The sequence below is a fragment of the Somniosus microcephalus genome, chromosome 5, assembly GCF_052327205.1.
Source record: "Somniosus microcephalus isolate GS21.2 chromosome 5, FLI_Smic_1.0, whole genome shotgun sequence".
NCBI classification, from domain to species: Eukaryota; Metazoa; Chordata; class Chondrichthyes; order Squaliformes; family Somniosidae; genus Somniosus; species Somniosus microcephalus.
In genome coordinates, this window is record NC_140991.1 from 92,565,216 (window position 1) to 92,584,031 (window position 18,816).

At 42.2% G+C, this 18,816-nt stretch overlaps 1 protein-coding gene across 2 annotated transcripts in view; it reads left to right on the top strand.

Annotated features, from left to right (window-relative positions):
- Positions 1 to 417: 417 nt before the first annotated feature.
- Positions 418 to 18,816, top strand: part of ift57 (intraflagellar transport 57 homolog (Chlamydomonas)) — a 40,278-nt gene continuing 21,879 nt past the window's right edge. Inside the window, exons 1-5 of one of the 2 annotated variants that reach the window (XM_085987990.1) lie at positions 418 to 897; positions 3,738 to 3,900; positions 7,256 to 7,374; positions 9,407 to 9,497; positions 14,877 to 14,951. In XM_085987990.1, coding sequence (XP_085844116.1) covers positions 743 to 897; positions 3,738 to 3,900; positions 7,256 to 7,374; positions 9,407 to 9,497; positions 14,877 to 14,951 — 603 coding nt within the window. In that variant the 5' untranslated portion in view covers positions 418 to 742. The remainder of the gene's footprint in view (positions 898 to 3,737; positions 3,901 to 7,255; positions 7,375 to 9,406; positions 9,498 to 14,876; positions 14,952 to 18,816) is intronic. The other variant, XM_085987989.1, reaches the window with a different exon arrangement.

Here is an 18,816-nt window from a genome sequence, read left to right on the forward strand (position 1 = left end):
TCTCTTCACCTCTCAGACCTTCCCTTTTGTTCTTTCATCCCCTCCCCCATTTCCCAGCCTCCAAACTGGCCTTTTAATCTGTTTCATTTCCTGCTTTTTTCTCAGTTCTGAAGAAGGGTTTCGACCTGAAATGTTAACTCTGTTTCTCTCTCCATGAATGTTGCCTGGGCCTGCTGAGTTTTTCCAGCGTTTTATGTTGTTATTTCCTGTAATATTGGCCTTGGTTTGTAAATATAATTCAATAAAGTGTTTGGTAATACAGTTGCTTCTAGACTGTGATTGTTAGTGATTATCTATGATAGTGAAAGGTTGGTTATCCTGTTGATGATTCCCTGCAACAAACTACTACATCCTCACTTCTTCCTGGGCACCTTGACAACTACCCTTTTGGGGTGGTGCAGGATTTCTGTCGTCACTTCCTGGATACGCAGTGTTGGTTTTGATTTCGGCGGCCGGGGCTGCTCGGACCCTTTAACCGTTTCAACTTTATATCACAAACTGCCGCCGAGCTGAACCAGACCGGGGACCGTGTTGGACCGAACCGGGTGGCGCCAGGCAGGAGGGGGGGGGGGAGGGGTCTCAGGCTAATAAAGATCGCAGCCTAATAAAGATCGCAGCGAAGGCAGGATCTCGAGGGGAGGGGTTTGTGTGTTTGGCGGGTCGGTGCCGCCGTTCCTGGGAGACGGAGAGCCGCTGCCAGCACCGAGCGGCACCGTGATAAGGGGCCAGGCCGCCTGCTCCCATGGCCGATGACGGCCGCTGTGGCGATGAAGGGGCGCGCGGCCCCGGCGCCGTCTACCAGATGTTTGTCACCATGGAGGACCTGCTGGACAAGTTGAAGCTGATGAACTACGAGGAGGATTTGATCCAAAAGAACAACATGAAGGCCCTGTCCAGGTGCGCTGCTGTAACACGGGGAGGGGAGGCGGCCGCACTGTGAGCCCGGCACACGGGGCTCAGGGACAGAGCCCGACCGTACTTATATCCAACTCTCAATGGGATTCTGCGTTTTATGCATCCGGGCTTTGAATGTTAGAAGAGAGCAGTTTGTACAATAATTAAAACAAAATACTGGAAATGGCACTTTCCAGCCTTCTGGACTCAATATCGAATTCCAGTTTCAGACCATAACCTCTGCCCCATTATTTTTTCTCTCTCTCACATGGCAGCTGTTGATGATTCTTCCATTGCCATTTACACCTCATCAAGAGCCATCTTTTGTTTCTTAACTTGTCCCATTACCATCTTCCTTTGCCTTGTACCATCTTCCTTTGCCTTGTGCCATCGTCCCTTTCATCTCTTAATCTCTCCTGCCTTCCACCCTATCACAGACCTTCCCTTTTGTTCTTTCCTCCCCCACCCCTTTCCCTGCCCCTACACTTGCTTAAAAACCTGTTACATCTCCAACTTTTTCCAGTTCTGACGAAGGGTCATTGACCTGAAATGTTAATTGTTTCTTTCTCTACAGATGCTGCCTGACCTGATTATTTCCAGCATTTTCTGTTTTTATTTCAGATTTCCTGCATTTGCAGTATCTTGCTTTTGTATAAATGATATGAGATTCAATTAATTAGCTCCAGTTAAAAAGCTGGTATAAGTCTTCCGTTCCCCTCCTCGACTTCTCCGTCTCCATCTCTGGGGATAGGTTATTGACCAACATTCACTACAAGCCCACTGACTCCCACAGCTACCTGGACCACACTTCCTCCCACCCCGCCTCCTGTAAGGACTCTATTCAATGCTCCCTATTTCTCCATCTCCGCTGCATCTGCTCTGATGATGCCACCTTCCATACCAGTGCTTCCAACATGTCTTCCTTTTCCCTCAATTGAGGATTCCCCTCTACAGTGGTTGACACAGCCCTTAACCGTGTCTGTTCTATCTCGGGTACTTCTGCCCTCGCCCCTGCCCCTCCCTCCCGGAACCACGATAGAGTTTCCATTGTCCTCACTGTTCACCACACCAGCCTCCACATTCAACATATTATCCTCTGCCATTTCCGCCACCTCCAGCATGATCCACCACCAAATGCATCTTCCCCTCGCCTCCCCTTTCAGCATTCCGTAGGGACCGCTCCCTCCGCAACACCCTAGTTCACTCCTCTCGCCCCCAACACCTCTTCCCCTTTGCCCGGCACCTTCCTGTGCAAGCGCAGGAGATGCAACACATGCCCTTATACCTCCCCACTTCCCACTGTCCAGGGCTCCAAACCCCCCCCTTCCAGGTGAAACAGCGATTTACTTGTACTACTTGCAATTTAGTATACTGTATTCGCTGCTCACGATGTGGTCTCCTCTACATTGGGGAGACCAAACGCAGATTGGGTGACCGCTTTGCGGAACACCTCCGTTCAGTCCGTAAGGGGGACCCTGAGCTTCCGGTCGCCTGTCACTTTAATTTACTGCTCCACTCCCACTCGGACCTCACCGTCCTCGGCCTCTTGCATTGTTCCACGGAAGCTCAGCGTAAACTCGAGGAACAGCATCTCATCTTTCAATTAGGCACTTTACAGCCTTCTGGACTCAACATAGAATTCAACAATTTCAGATCATAACATATATATTATATATATATATAATATATATATTATTTATATATATAAAATATATATTTTTTATCCACACTTTTGGTCTGTTCTTCTCCACCACATGGCAGCTGTCTTCCATTCTGCCAGCGCAATTTATACTTCAGCTAGAGCCATCCTTTGTTTCTTAACCTGTCCCATTACCATCCCCTTTTGCCTTGATCTCTTAATCTCTCCTGCCTTCCAGCCTATCACAGGCCTTCCCTTTTGTTCTTTCATCCCCATCTCCATTTCCCAGCCACTACACTTGCTTAAAAATCTGTTCCATTTCCTGCTTTTTTCCAGTTCTGACGAAAGGTCATCGACCTGAAACGTTAACTCTGTTTCTCTCTTCACAGATGCTGCCTGACCTGCTGAGTATTTCCAGCATTTTCTGTTTTTATTTCAGATTTCCAGCATCTGCAGTATTTTTTTTTGTACAAGTGCTGAGTTGCCTCTCATGTGATATTACTCTCTGGCCCACTATAAATAAATGTTATTGTATAGACTGAGGTGTGCACCCTATTACTATTATGTTTTTTAAATTTGCTTTGTTATCTTAGGCAAGCCTGATTGGAAATATTTGGGTTGAGTTTCCCTGCTCTGGTTCTATGGAAGCTTTTCACATGCTGCAACATTCCAAAATTATAGAAAAAACAGTCAACATATTTCATAAAAGTTTGTCAAATCTTTTATTTCTATTTATACTTATTTTGAACTTTGAAGCTTTGTAACCACTTCATCTGTCTTTGTACTCATGCAGTGCAAAGTATATGTGGTCTGTTGGAAGTATTGGGTTCAATGGGCTAATGACCATTTGTCATTTCATGTTTTATATTTGCATATACATTATCCCCTGCTCCTCCCATCCTCAAATATTATCCAAAGCAGATCTGGATCCAAAGCAGATCTGGAGCCCAAGCATGACACTTCCTTGGAATAAAGCCACTGCAGCTTTTTACTCAGTTGCTTCCAAATCTTCAAGTGTACTGCTTCATATCTCAGGTCTTTTCAGTAGCTTTGTATCAGCTCTAACATTTTAATTAATGTATGGACTGGGGAAGCGATAGTGTACAGGCACCTGTGGTCTTAAATAGACACCATGTAGAAGGTAAACAAGCAATGTATACTATGATGGATGGATATGTTATCTATTAAATGTTTATTTGAACAGACACTACTTTGCTCTCCCCACAAACCCTGGTGAGCAGTTCTACATGTTTACATCTCTTGCGGCTTGGCTGTTAAACCAGACAGGACGCTTATTTGAACAGCCCCAAGAATATGACGATCCCAATGCAACAATATCAAATATTCTGACAGAACTTCGTGCGTTGGTAAGTACTGTACTAGAAGTTTAACTCGCAAGGAGGGGAGAAAATTTTAAGTGTGCTAGCTGTAGTAAAATTGTAAACATATTTTAGAAACAACAAGTTCACAATTTTGCCATACCTGCAAAGAGGAAACATTTGTTGTAAAAAAGGAAATATTACTTAAGGTGCTGAATTTTATTTAGTACTATCACCTCTATATACCATCTAGAGCTTCTTGCATATATATGTGATTAAAAGTCAATAACTATCAAGTTTTTTTTTCCAAACATTTTTTATGAACTATGTTTTCAGTCAAAATAGAAAATGTCCATGCAGAGGAGAGACTAATTAAACTTCCTGTTGATAATCAAGAACTTTACTGTGACGATAAAATGGACCATCTGTAAACCCATGTAGCTTTTGTCTTTATTTTTGTACTATCAGATTTTTAAATGACCCCAGAATGTGTACCTTTTTTTTACAGCAAGTTTCATGCAAAAATATACTTAATTTTTAAATTGACTCTTAAAGTTTTAAAGGTTTTTACTGTTTGCTATTTATAGTGAAATTATACTCACATTTACAGTTGCACTATAAATATTGAACAGCAGAAGTTTTCCTCTTAACAAATACAATAACAACTTGCATGCATTTATGTAGCATCTTTGACGTAGTAAAAAGTCCCAAGGTGCTTCACAGGAGCGTACTCAGTCAAAAATTGACACCGAGCTTCAGGACAGGTGATCAAAAGCTTAGTTAAAGAGGTAGGTTTTAAGGAGTTTCTTAAAGGAGGAGAGAGATGTGAAGAGGTTTAAGGAGGGAATTCAAGAGCTTAGGGCCTAGATGCCTGAAGTCACGTCTGCCAGTGGTGGTGCAAAGAAAGTGGCGGATGCACAAGAGGCTGGCGTTGGAGGAATATAGAGTTCTCGGAAGGTTGTAGAGCTAGAGAAGGTTACAGAGATGGGAGGAACGAGACCGTGGAGGGATTTGAACACAAAGATGAGCCAATGTAGGTCAGTGAGCACAGGAGTGATGTGTGAATAGGACTTGGTGCGAGTTAGTTTACGGGTAGCAGAGTTTTGGATGAGCTTAAGTTTACGGAGGGTGCAAGGTGTGAGGCCGGCCAGGAGACCATTGGAATAGTCGAGTCTAGAGGTAACAAAAGCTGGTTGAGAGTTGTAGCAGCAGATGGGCGGAGGCAGGGGCAGAGACGGGCGATATTACGGAGGTGGAAGTAGGCAGTCTTTGTGATGGAGTAGATATGGGCCGGAAGCTCTGAGTGAAACCTGGTACGGTGGTAGGAGGAGAGTAGGAAGGTCGAGGAATAGTGAAAGGTTGGGGGTAGGGTTTTGGGTAGAGCAAAGTACCTGCGAGGGGAAAACTGAAATGAGGCATAATTGGGTAACAGGAAACAGAGGAGACAGAAGAGAAGGGCCCGAGTGATAAAGAGAAGACAAAGAAAAAGGGAAATAGAAGTAATAGGCTTGGGTCCGGAGCAGCAACCAAAATGTGCATGTGAATAGATAGAGGGAAACTCTGGTTACATAGGCAAGGCAAAGATTAGGGTAGATATGTAACGGTAGTACTCATGCAGGACTATGGATTTTTAATCATCTTTCTGTTGGCCCATGATGACATCACAACAGCATACCATCAGATGGTATCCTGGATACAGTAACAAAAAGATGGGGAATTTGGTAAGGGAAGGAAAAAGGCTGTGAATAGTACTTGTCATCTGAAATAGTTTAAATATCTTGCTCTAATAAAATAGCAAAAGGAAAGCATAATCAGAAAAAGTGATTAGCCTTTCGAGAATGGGCGGTACTCCCAATAGGTGATGAACGATGGGAGCAGTTCAGAGGCTATCTTGCATTGCAACATGAGTGAGCGTGGACCTTTTTTAAAGAAAAGAACTAAAGAACATGCAAAACATTGGAGCGGTCCTCATAATCAGTAAGCAGAAGTAATGGGAGTAAGAACAAGAAAAGAACTAAAAAGAGCAGATCTAAAATAAAACAGAGAATGCTGACATAACACAGTGGATGTGCCAGACCCAAAAAGAGGGGAAAAATAGACCAACACCACAGGCAAAGACCCCTTTCAGCACTGTTTTGTCAAAGGGTCTGTAACCCAAATATCAACCTGCCTCCCTCCTCCCAAACACATGACATTGCTTAAAATTTAAATTTACAGTACTTGGTTCCCTTAATAAAGGTGGATTAGAGTGCGCTTCTGAAAGCAATAATTTGCTGATAAATGTATTAAGTACAAGAACACAATTTGTTAATGGGAATTAATTTTTGCTCTTTGTATCTAGTTTTCCACAAAGATTTTTTGCCATTTTCTCCCATATCCTCCTGATGGTATTGACTGCTTGCATTGTGGTGTTGGTAGGCTATTCAACCATAGAAGTTGTTATGGCTGAGTACAGTCCTGTCTCCCCCCCCCCTCGACATCCACGTGCATACTTCCAGCAGGGACTGTGGATAGCAGTCAGCAACAGGTACCCTGCTGGTTTTACCTTCTCTAACCCGGGAGCACTGAGGTCAATTATGGTGCCCCTACTACAAACCTGGGTAAGATCACATAACATCACGGTTCACGGATTGAACCTGGGAACTTCTGCTCTCTATGGCCTTGCTACTTGCCAACTGAGTCATCTATGCTGTTTTTATTTCATTTTCTATTTATACCTTTTGTTGAAAGGATTTCCACTTTAATAAGTACAGGAAACTTTGTTTAATCCGGAGGCTAAATGTCCGGCAAGCTCGAGCCACCGGCAAAAATCAGGAGCCGTTTCGTTAGGTTTTTTTTCTTTTCGTTGCTTTTTTCTCAACAGTCAAGCTCTGCAAGGTCTCGCTGAAGCTGTTGCTAAGCTACAGAGACGCTACAGAGACGCTTGCAAGGTACGGCCGACTGTTTAGAAGCTAAGCAACAGGGTTTGTTGCCAGATACGGAGTTCAAAATCTCCGTATGTTTCAATATTAGCGCTGATTTGTCCGGCAGTTTTGATGGGATGGCAACAGCTCGGTCCCGTCGGTGCCGGATATCACAAAGTTTCCTGTACTGAAAATTATGGAAATGATGGATGAAAAAACTTTCCAAATCTATTAGATTTTTCATTAATAATTAATTAATGTCAAAACGATTCAGAAATTAATTAAACAAAATAGTCCTGTTAACTTTATTGATTGTGATTAAACAATCTATAGCAAATATTAATGGCAAATGAAATGTCTTTCAACACTGCAGTAGATATTTGTTGTAAATTTACAGTATTTTACATTATCCTGGTTATAATTCTCAAATAATCGCTAATGTTTTTCAGTAGTTGATACGTTTGGAAAACAACACAGTTATTTTCAAACCTTTATTTTAGGGTGGCTCAGTAGATTTCCCTCCCTCCAAGCTGAAGCAAGGTTATGGGGAGCAGGTATGTCATGTTCTGGATCGCTTAGCTGAAGAAGCCCTCAAGCATACTGGCTTTAATTGGAAGAGGTAAGAACATGTGATGGAGGTTTGACTTGTGTAGTTCTGTGCAACGTAGAGTTATAATCTTTAAAAAAAATACTAGTTGATCAGCATTCTGGGAGTCAGGACCAAGTGAAATCTTCAGGTCAAGCAGGATTAGAGATTATAGATAATTGGACCTTGGAGAGAGTGGGAGAAGAGGGTAGGGGAACATGGATGGGGGTGATGAGGAAAGGAATAGGGTAGGATAGGGAAGGAAGAAAATACCTCAGCTGAGAGGGAACTGTAAAACTTCCAGGGAATGCCAGGACTTCCCCAGGGAGGAAATACTCTGGGTTTATTATGTGTTTTGCAATAATTACTTGCCTTTTTTAAAAATTTCACAACCTTCCACTCTTTAGCAAGCTTGAGTGCTCCCATGTCTTAGGAAGTTTGACTACTTTTTTTCTCCCCCAAAAATTCACTGCTTTCAATTTTTTGCTAATTTGTACTAGCACCTTTCGGTATAAAGATCAATGTATAAATATAGGCAGTATTGCTGCCACAATTTTAGCTAACATTTAACATTGGAACCCTCATCACAGCACCACCTAGAGTTGTAACTGATATTGCAGGTAATGTGGACACTTTTTATAATGGAAAAACACATTGGCCCGTATTTTCCGATCCCTACAGGTGTGTACGAGCTGTGTACACAACCGTAGGGACCTCGCAAGTGTCGGTTTCAGGCATGCAAAGCGCATGTGCTGAAAACCGGCACTTCCAATCTGTCAAGAATCCTCTTGACAGATCGGACGCCTGCCCTGGAGAAGGGCCTCTGCGGGGGGAAGAGTTCCGCTTTCTGCAGAACCTCTTCCCGCTGAAAACCTTTAAGAATCTTACGCCTGGTAAAAGTAAGGCCTGCTTTTACCAGCATAAGAGTTTAAAAAAATAAAAATAAATGTTTTTTTTCACTCATTTATAATTTTTAAATACTTTTTTTTAAAGGTACGTTTATTTTTAGCCCTGTTTATTAAAAAAAAAAATTTCAAAATGTTTTTGTTTAAAATATTTGAGTTAATGTAATTTTAGCTAATTTTAAAAACGTGATTAAAAAAAAATGTATTTCATGTTTTGATGTTTTTTCAGTGATCTCCATTCATATATTTGACATGTCTAAGCTGTCAAAAGTATGAAGCGAGATTCCCTTCTCCCATTGGCTCCCCATGGCCCATGTGATCCCAGGGACGCTTGCGAACTGCATGCGCCCCTGGGATACGTGGGCCCTGCACATTTCGTCGTGGAGAGGCCCAGGAGCGGAAATGTCCGGACCTCTGGAGCCATCGGGTAAGGGCATAGATTTTTTCCAGATTGGAGGCCTCCGCACGCAGGAAGCCTCCGATCGGAAAATATGGGTCATTGATTTGGCAGAAGGGTTTGCAATGTGTTTTCAAATGGAAGGCGGTGAACCAGATACAGATTTTAATATTTAATAGATTTTTGGTTCTCTAGAAAGAAATGGTAACATGGGTTAAAACAGTTTCTCCTGATCAATAGATTTAAATAAAAGCACATTGGTAAATATGTTACTTGCTGACAGATTAGTGACTTTCCTTTGGAGGGGGTCAGAAATCTGTAAATTGTATAAATATTGGCAGCAAATCAGGAGCACTGAAAGTTGAGTGCAGTCACCTCTGAACATGTTTGTCCAATTTGCACTCGTGTTGTACAAGATTCCACATTGGGAGAATAGTCCTGCAATTTCAGGGCTAATATTCTGAAAGTTGAAAAGATCTTTCAGAATTCAGAGGGCTAACAAATTCACAAGTACCAAAGTACAGTTTCTGTACAATTTACAAGTAATCTTTTAGAACAAAACAAAAGTTACTCTTTTTTATTTAAAAAAAAAAAAAAAAAGGTTTTTGATAAGTTTTTACATTGATAAAACTAACATTCATTGTAGGCATATATTGGCTATGTTGTTGAAAATGGTATCATTTGAATACCTTCACAATTAAGCGTATAGTATGCATGACATGGGAAAGAGTTCTGCTTTTAAATTACAGCTGTATTGATTTAGGCCTATGTATCCAGCAGAGGAGATGGAAGAGGAAGCATTAACAGAGGATGATGCCGAATTGACATTGAACAAGCTGGAAGAAGAGTTGATTGTAGGTTTTAGTTAATAATTTGCAAACTTTCATTATTCTGATTTTCAAAAAAAGGTTTATTAATGTCAAAATGTTTTTGTCCTACTAAATGGATGCCTCCCAGCATAGGAAGTTTCTATTAGCTTAAAACATCATAAATTTTACTTAACTGCAAAGTTTAGTGAGGATATAAATAGTGAATTGGAGGTGGGAGGAACCAAATGGGAGAACCAGAATGAAAATTATTCTCTTTGTGGACATAGACAGCAAGTATTGTTCTTCATTGCCTTCATAGCGAGAGGATTCGAGTACAGGAGCAAGGATGTCTTGCTGCAGTTGTACAGGGCCTTGGTGAGACCACACCTTGAGTATTGTGTGCAGTTTTGGTCGCCTTATCTGAGGAAGGATGTTCTTGCCATGGAAGGAGTGCAGCGAAGATTCACCAGACTGATACCTGGGATGGCAGGAATGACGTATGAAGAGAGATTGGGTCGATTAGGCTTATATTCGCTAGAGTTTAGAAGAATGAGAAGGGATCTCATTGAAACTTATAAGATTCTAACAGGACTAGACAGACTAGATGCAGGAAGGCTGTTCCCGATGGCGGGGGCATCCAGAACCAGGGGTCACAGGCTAAGGATAAGGGGTAAGCCATTTAGGACTGAGATGAGGAATTTCTTCACCCAGAGAGTGGTGAACCTGTGGAATTCTCTACCACAGAAGACAGTTGAGGCCAATTCATTAAATATATTCAAGAAGGAGTTAGATATAGTTCTTAAGGCTAAAGGGATCAACGGATATGGGGAGAAAGCAGGGACAGGGTACTGAATTTGGATGATCAGCCATGATCGCATTGAATGGTGGAGCAGGCTCGAGGGGCCGAATGGCCTATTCATGCTCCTATCTTCTATGTTTCTGTGTTTTTCTCCTGTGGGGAAAAAATGTAAGTTTTAATATGCATACACAACTATCTCTAATAACCATTGTAGATATTACACAAAGGCATAGTTGACACTCTCGCAAACAGTTCTGGTCAAAGTAAGATACTTTTTATTCTGTTTCAATTTTTAAAAAAAATCTTGTTACCCTGATAGAAATGGGCAAATAATTAGACTGTATCTACAGCCTTTTTTTGGCCTGCCTTTTCTCATGATGCTATATAACTATCATATTAATTGGACAAATCAAATTGGGCAGGGCTGCCTTGAGGATGAGTTCATTGAGTGTATTAGGGATGGGTTTCTTGAGCAGTATGTAACTGAACCGACCAGGGGGCAAGCAACCTTAGATCTGGTCCTGTGTAACGAGACAGGATTAATTAAAAATGTCCTAGTAAAGGATCCCCTTGGAATGAGTGACCATAACATGGTTGAATTCCATATTCAATTAGAGGGTGAGAAGGTTGGATCTCAAACAAGCGTGCTAAGCTTGAATAAAGGAGACTATGAAGGTATGAGAGTGGAATTGAGTAGAGTGGATTGGGAAAATAGATTAAAGGGTAAGACGATACATGATCAGTGGTGTACATTTAAGGAGTTATTTTACAACTTCCAAAAAAAATATATTCCACTGAGAAGAAAAGGGTGTAAAAGAAAAGACAGCCATCCGTGGCTAAGTAAAGAAATTAAGGATAGTATTCGACTAAAAACAAGGGCATATAAGGTAGCCAAATCTAGTGGGAGGATAGAGGATTGGGAAAACTTTAAAAGACAGCAAAAAGTAACAAAAAGATTGATTAAGAAAGGGAAGATAGATTATGAAAGTAAATTAGCAAAAAATATAAAAACAGATAGTAAGAGTTTTTATAGTTATATAAAAAGAAAAAGGGTGGCTAACGTAAATGTTGGTCCCTTAGAGGATGAGACCGGGAAATTAATGGTGGGAAATATGGAGATGGCAAAAACACTGAATATTTTGTATCAGTCTTTACAGTAGAAGACACTAAGAATATCCCAACACTGGACAAACAGGGGGCTATAGGGGGGGAGGAGCTAAACACGATCAAAATCACTAAGGAAGTGGCACTCGGTAAAATAATGGGACTCAAGGCAGATAAATCACCTGGACCTGATGGCTTACATCCTAGGGTCTTGGGGGAAGTGGCGGTAGGGATTGTGGATGCATTGGTAATAATTTTCCAGAACTCCCTGGAATCAGCAAAGGTCCCGGCAGACTGGAAAACTGCTAATGTAACGCCCTTATTTAAAAAGGGCAGTAGACAGAAGGCTGGAAACTATAGCTTAACATCTGTGGTAGGTAAAATATTGGAGTCCATTATTAAGGAGACAGTAACAGGACATTTGGATAATCATAATTTAATAGGACAAAGTCAGCATGGTTTTATGAAGGGGAAGTCATGTTTGACAAATTTGCTGGAGTTCTTTGAGGAAGTAACATATAGGGTGGATAAAGGGGAACCAGTGGACGTAGTGTATTTAGACTTCCAAAAGGCATTTGACAAGGTGCCACACAAAAGATTATTGCTTAAGATAAAAAATCACGGGATTGGGGGTAATATTCTGGCATGGATAGAGGATTGGCTATCTAGCAGAGAGCTGGGATAAATGGTTCATTCTCAGACTGGCAATCAGTAACTAGTGGTGTTCCGCAGGGGTCAGTGCTGGGTCCCCAACTCTTTACAATCTATATTAATGATTTGGAGGAGGGGACCGAGTGTAACATATCAAAGTTTGCAGATGATACTAAGATGGGAGGGAAAGTAGTGAGTGAGGAGGACATAAAAAATCTGCAAGGGGACATAGACAGGCTAAGTAAGTGGGCAGAGATTTGGCAGATGGAATACAATACTGGAAAGTGTGAGGTTATGCACTTTGGCAGGAAAAATCGTAGAGCAAGTTATTATCTTAATGGCAAGAAACTGGAAAGTACTGAAGTACAAAGGGATCTGGGGGTCCTGGTGCACGAAACTCAAAAGGTTAGTATGCAGGTGCAGCAAGTGATTAAGAAGGCCAATGGAATATTGGCTTTCATTGCTAGGGGGATAGAATATAAAAATAGGGATGTATTGCTTCAGTTGTACAAGGTATTGGTGAGACCGCACCTGGAATACTGCATACAGTTTGGTGTCCATACTTAAGAAAAGACATACTTGCTCTCGAGTCAGTACAAAGAAGGTTCACTCGGTTAATCCCGGGGATGAGGGGATGGACATATGAGGAGAGGTTGAGTAGATTGGGACTCTACTCATTGGAGTTCAGAAGAATGAGAGGCGATCTTATTGAAACATATAAGATTGTGAAGGGGTTGGATCGGGTGGATGCGGGGAGGATGTTCCCGATGATGGGTGAAACTAGAACTAGGGGGCATAGTCTTAGAATAAGGGGCTGCTCTTTCAAAACTGAGATGAGGAGGAACTACTTCACTCAGAGGGTGGTAGGTCCATGGAATATGCTGCCCCAAAAAGCTGTAGAAGCTACATCATTACATAAATTTAAAACAGAAATAGACAGTTTCCTAGAAGTAAAGTGAATAAAGGGTTATGGGGAACGGGCAGGAATTTGGACATGAGTCTAGGTTCGGATCGGTCATGGCCCTGTGGGTAGCGGAGCGGGCCCAGGGGCCATGTAGCCTGATCCTGCTCCTATTTCGTGTGTCTAATTCTGTTAGATTCAGGAGATGGTTCAGTGATAGTAGATTGGCGGTTAGGATCAGATCAGCCATGATCTTATTGAATGGCGGAGCAGGCTCGAGGGGCCGATTGGCCTACTCCTGCTCCTATTTCTTATGTTCTTATAACGGCTATGTAGCCTATGCTCTAATAGACGTTCCCAAACGTTACTTATTGCGTACCCCCTTCCAGATCTGCCAGCTGCCCGTGTACCCCTACCAGCATACAGGTTTAATATTTTAACCCCTTTAATACCCAAGCATTGTACAAAATGTACAAATTATAATACACATATACAACTTAGTGTATGGTGATTGGAGGTGAGGGCTCTATGTCGTCATCTCTGTCTATCTGTGTTCTCATTGGTACATCTTGAAGTAAATTAACTACTTTATATAACAAATTCCCACAGAGTTTTAAAGCTTCGTCTGAGTAGCCTATCATAAAAATGCAATAAATAAAGTAATTAATAAATAAAATCCACCATTAGACAATTCCTCCCACGTACCCTCCCAGAGATGTCTCACATACCCATACCAAAGTTTGGGAACTCCTGCTCTTAATAGAACACCTCGAGTCTCTTCGCCGGGAGCAAGCGCAAGGAGCGCACATCAACCCAAGCACCTCACCCACCCGCCCACTCAACCACCATCTGCTCCACCTGTGACAGAGCCTGTAGGGCCCGCATTGGACTCATTCGTCACCTGAGAACTCATTTTTAATGTGGAAGCAAGTCATCTTCAGTTCCGAGGGACTGCCCATGAAGAAGGTGGTGGGGGAACAAGAATGACAGAGTGATGTAGGAAGAAGCTCATTTTTTTGAATGATGAGCACAAAACTGCATTTACAAAAAGGCAATAAGGAAAACTGGACGAAGGGTCATCGACCTGAAACGTTAACTCTGTTTCTCTCTCCACAGATACTGCCTGACCTGATGAGTATTTCCAGCATTTTCTGTTTTTATTTAAGGAAAACTGGAACTCAATTCCTGATATTTTCCTCTGTGTTAGTTTCAATCATTCAGACATGTGTTTTCAAACAACTATTTACAAATTCATTAAGACTAACCAAGGAAAATGTTGAGGTAGATGTACAAAAGTTTTACTTTTCCTTTGTCCTTATCAGAATTAAATCTACTGATATTGCATTGAGATTTTAGTTGGTTGTTTAAAACTACAATGGTTCTATTTTTGTCATATTTGGCCTATGTCAATCATTTTTACCAGAATTTTAATTGTTTCAAACAATGCTTGCTTAAAAACCTGGCCTTTTTGTCTCTCTTTGTAATTTTCAAATAAAGAGGGAAATGAAATGTACAAACAACAAACTGACAACCAAGGGAACTGGTTGCAGCACACTAATATCAGATCATTACTCTGGGGGAAAAACTCACAGAAAGAATAGCATATTGTACATCCTCTGGACATTCTAAAGTGCTTCACAGCCTGAGAATGACCTTTTTCAGTGAGTTTTATTTTAATGCAGCAGCCAATTTATAGAGATCGATTGTTATGACTACTCAACAACTCCATTATTGTTGTATCATGCGACCGCCAGGATGGTAGAAGGTGAACTAGATGGACCTTGGTCTTTTTTCATCTAGCAATTCTACATTCCTACATTTGCCAGTGTCACAGTTGAGGAAAGTGTCTGAAATACTGGACTTCATAAGGAAATTGCAAATACAGTAAGAAAAGAATTGTCCATTATTTTTCTTCAGAATGACAAGTCCATTTCATTGATTTAATTATTTCTCTGAAACTGGCTTTCAGGAGGAAGCAGAAGATTATGAAGAGGGGGAGCCTTTCCTGGATCTGGAGGTTTTGAAAGCTCAGGGACAGAAAATGGTGAGTTTTCCTCCTCATTAAAATATTTATATCTTCAGTGGTATAGTGTTTCTAGTTTTACTGTCAAACCACTTATACCATTTTTGTTCCCTGCTTTCCACTGATAGTTGGGAATGTAAACTTGTTCATGGCTTCTTTTACCAAGCGAAGTGCACTGGTGTGGAATGGGTTGTCATGTTCTGTGTAAAGATCTTAGCCCCTGCCCCCCAAAGAAGCAAATTTACCCATAGACTGTAGGCAAGTTTATATAAATTTATTTTTCAGAATCATTTAAAAAAAAAAAAAAAAAAAATGATCTTGCCTGAAATTGCCTGTTTTAACCCATGAAAATACATTTAATCTTGAACATCCTTATTGGGTTATCTGTCTAGTTATGACATGAATGGATAGATTCTTGCTAAAAGAGAAATCCAACATCGTTTAGGCAAATTAATTTTCAAGAGATGGTCCCCTCAGCATTAATTTTAGAAATCAAGCTATTTCGATTTAATGGCCCGGATTTTGCAGTGGGTAATGACGGTGAACTGTCACAATTCGTTGTTATTACCGCTCTGAAACTGACCGCAACTTCAGGATTTAGCGCGTGCACATCCAAATGTAGAAATCCTGAAGTTGCGGTCAGTCATTCACTGCCCTGACACTGTGCTGTGGACCCCCAACCCAAATAACCGCCAATCAGTGTAATCAGTAGAACTGACAAAAACGTGGGTTTTTCTGCGCTAATATCGCTGTTAAATACCCCATTAAATGTTAGGCCTTGTTGGAATAGGTGTAACTGGGGTTTTAACAGCATAGTGACTGCTAAACAACTGTTCTGGTCCTGAAAAACTAATTTTTATATTTGTGGAGTGTCAAATTTCTCCATTATGTTAAAAAAAAAGTTTCTTCATGATGGCCTGTAATTTGCGGTCAACGGCGAAGCCAAGGCGTTCGCCGCTGGCCCCGAAGTAAGCTTCCCACAAAGATTTTCCAATCTCTGTGACGAGAAGTTCGGCTTTTTCAACGTTCAGTTGAGATCAGTGTAAGTTAGTGGGGAAACCCTAACGCAAGCTGCTGTGACGTCAACAAGCTGTCTAAGCAGCCAATCACGATGCAGAATTCTCACAGACTGGAACCAGGAAGTGAATACGTTCCTTTTATTCTGATGTTTTAAAAAGTTATAGAGAGCAAAACAAAGATTGGGGCTCACCCATAGGGAAAAGGTAAACCTGAAATAAAGATGAACAAATTTCTTTTTAAAAAAAAAAAAAACATTTTTAAAATGTTTCTGAAAAACTGTAATTTTTATTAAAATGGATAAATTTGACACTCCGCAAAATTTAAATTAGTTTTTCAGGGCTGTAACGTTTGTTTAGCAGTTAATACGCTGTTAAAACTCCAGTTACACCTAATCCAAAAGGGTCTAAATTTTAACGGGGTATTTAACAGTGATATTACCACAGAAAAGCTGATGCTTTTGTCAGTTTCACTAATTTCCCTGATTACACTGATTGATGGCTTTGGGTGGGGGGCACAGCACAACCAGTGTTAGAGCGGTGAATGACTGACTGCAATTTAGGATTTCCGTGATGGGATGCTCTGACCATCATTTTCCAATCCTCTTTGACAACAGACGTGGTGCTGGAGGACTGCTAACGTTGTACCGTTATTTAAAAAGGGATAGACTGAGTAGTTACAGGCCAGTCAGCCTAACCTCAGTGGTGGACAAATAATTGGAACAAATTCAGAGGGACAGTATTAATCGTCATTTAGAAAGGCACGGATTAATCAAGGACAGTCAGCATGGATTTGTTCAGGGAAGGTCGAGTCTGACTAAGTTGATTGAATTTTTTTGAGGAGGCAACAAGGAGGGTAGCGCGTTTGATGTAGTCTACATGGATTTTAACAAGGCTTTTGACAAGGTCCCACATGGCAGACTGTTCAGCAAAGTAAAAGCCCATGGGATCTAAGGGAAGTGGCAAGTTGGATCCAAAATTGGCTTAGTGGCAGGAAGTAAAGGGTAATGGTCGACGGATGTTTTTGTGACTGGAAGGCTATTTCCAGTGGAGTTCCACGGGACTCGGTACTAGGTCCCTTGCTTTATGTGGTATACATCACTGATATAGACTTCAGTGTAGAGGGCATGATTAAGAAGTTTGCAGATGATACAAAAATTGGCCGTGTGGTTGATGGTGAGGAAGAGCGCAGACGCAAGCATCGTCTGCATACTGTAATTCGGCGATAGAGGATGGGACGACCTTGAATCTAGACTGGAGGCGACGGAGGTTGAACAGTTTCCCGTTTGTTCTGTAAATTAGCTCCACTCCAGTGGGGAGCTTACTGAGGGTGAGATGGAGCATTGCAGCAAGGGAGACCGAGAAGAGCGTTGGTGCGATGACACAGCCTTGCTTGACCCTGGTTCGTATGTGAATTGGGTCTGTGGTGGAACCGTTGGTCAGGATCGCGGCTTGCATGTCGTCGTGAAGCAGGCGGAGGATAGTGACAAACTTTTGAGGGCAGCCGAATTTGAGGAGGACACTCCATAATCCCTCATGGTTGACAGCGTCGAAGGCCTTTGTGAGATCAAAGAAGGCCATGTACAGTGGTTGGTGCTGTTCCCTGCATTTCTCTTGTAATTGACGTGCGGTGGAGATCATGTCCATTGTGCCCCTTAGTGTGTGGAATCCGCATTGCGACTCTGGGAGGAGCTCTTCAGCCACTGGGAGTAGGCGATTGAGGAGGATTCTTACGATGACTTTCCCTGTGGCAAATAGCGGGGAAACTCCTCTGTAATTACCGCCTCGGATTACCGCCTCCGCAAGATCCTGCAAATCCATTGTCAGGATAGGCGCACCAATGTCAGTGTTTTTGCTCAGGCCAACATCCCCAGCATCGAAGCTCTGACCACGCTCAATCAGCTCCGATGGACGGGTCACATTGTCCGCATGCCCGATAAGAGACTCCCAAAACAAGCGCTCTACTCGGAGCTCCGGCACGGCAAGAGAGCCCCAGGTGGGCAGAGGAAACGCTTCAAGGACAACCTCAAAGCCTCCTTGAAAAAGTGTAACATCCCCACAGACATCTGGGAATCCCTGGCCCAAGACCGCACAAAGTGGAGGAAAAGCATCCGGGAAGGCGCCGAACACCAAGTCTTTTCGCCGGGAGCAAGCGGAAGCCAAGTGCAAGGAGCGCACGTTAACTCAAGCACCCCACCCACCCGCCCCTTCAACCACCGTCTGCCCCACCTGTGACAGAGGCTGTAGGTCCCGCATTGGACTCATCAGTCACCTGCAAACTCATTTTTAATGTGGAAGCAAGTCATCCTCGGTTCCGAGGGACTGCCTAAGAAGAGTGAGGAAGAAAGCTAGACTGCAGGAAGATATCAACAGACTGGTCGGGTGGGCAAAAACTGGCAAGCGGAATTTAATCCAGAGAAGTGTGAGGTAATGCATTTGGGGAGGCCTAACAAGGCAAGGGAATGCACAATAAATGGTAGGATACTGAGAACTGTAGAGGAACAGAGGGACCTTGGAGTGCATGTCCACAGATCCCTGAAGGTAGCAGGACAGGTAGATAAGGTGGTTAAGAAGGAAAGATAAAATGTTGCAAATGGGAATGGCAAAATCATACAGCATGAAAAATGGGGGCAGAGGTTATAGTTTGAAATTGTTGAACTCAATGTTGAGCCCAGAAGGCTGTAAAGTGCCTAATCGAAAGATGAGGTGCTGTTCCTCGAGCTTACGTTGAGCTTCATTGGAACAATGTAATAGGCCATTTGCAACATTTTATCTTTCCTGCCTCTTACAAAAGCACAGTATGTTCCTTCAATTCCTTCCTCTCCCCCCCCCCCCCCCCCCCGGCTGTCTGCACCTGCTTAATATCTGTT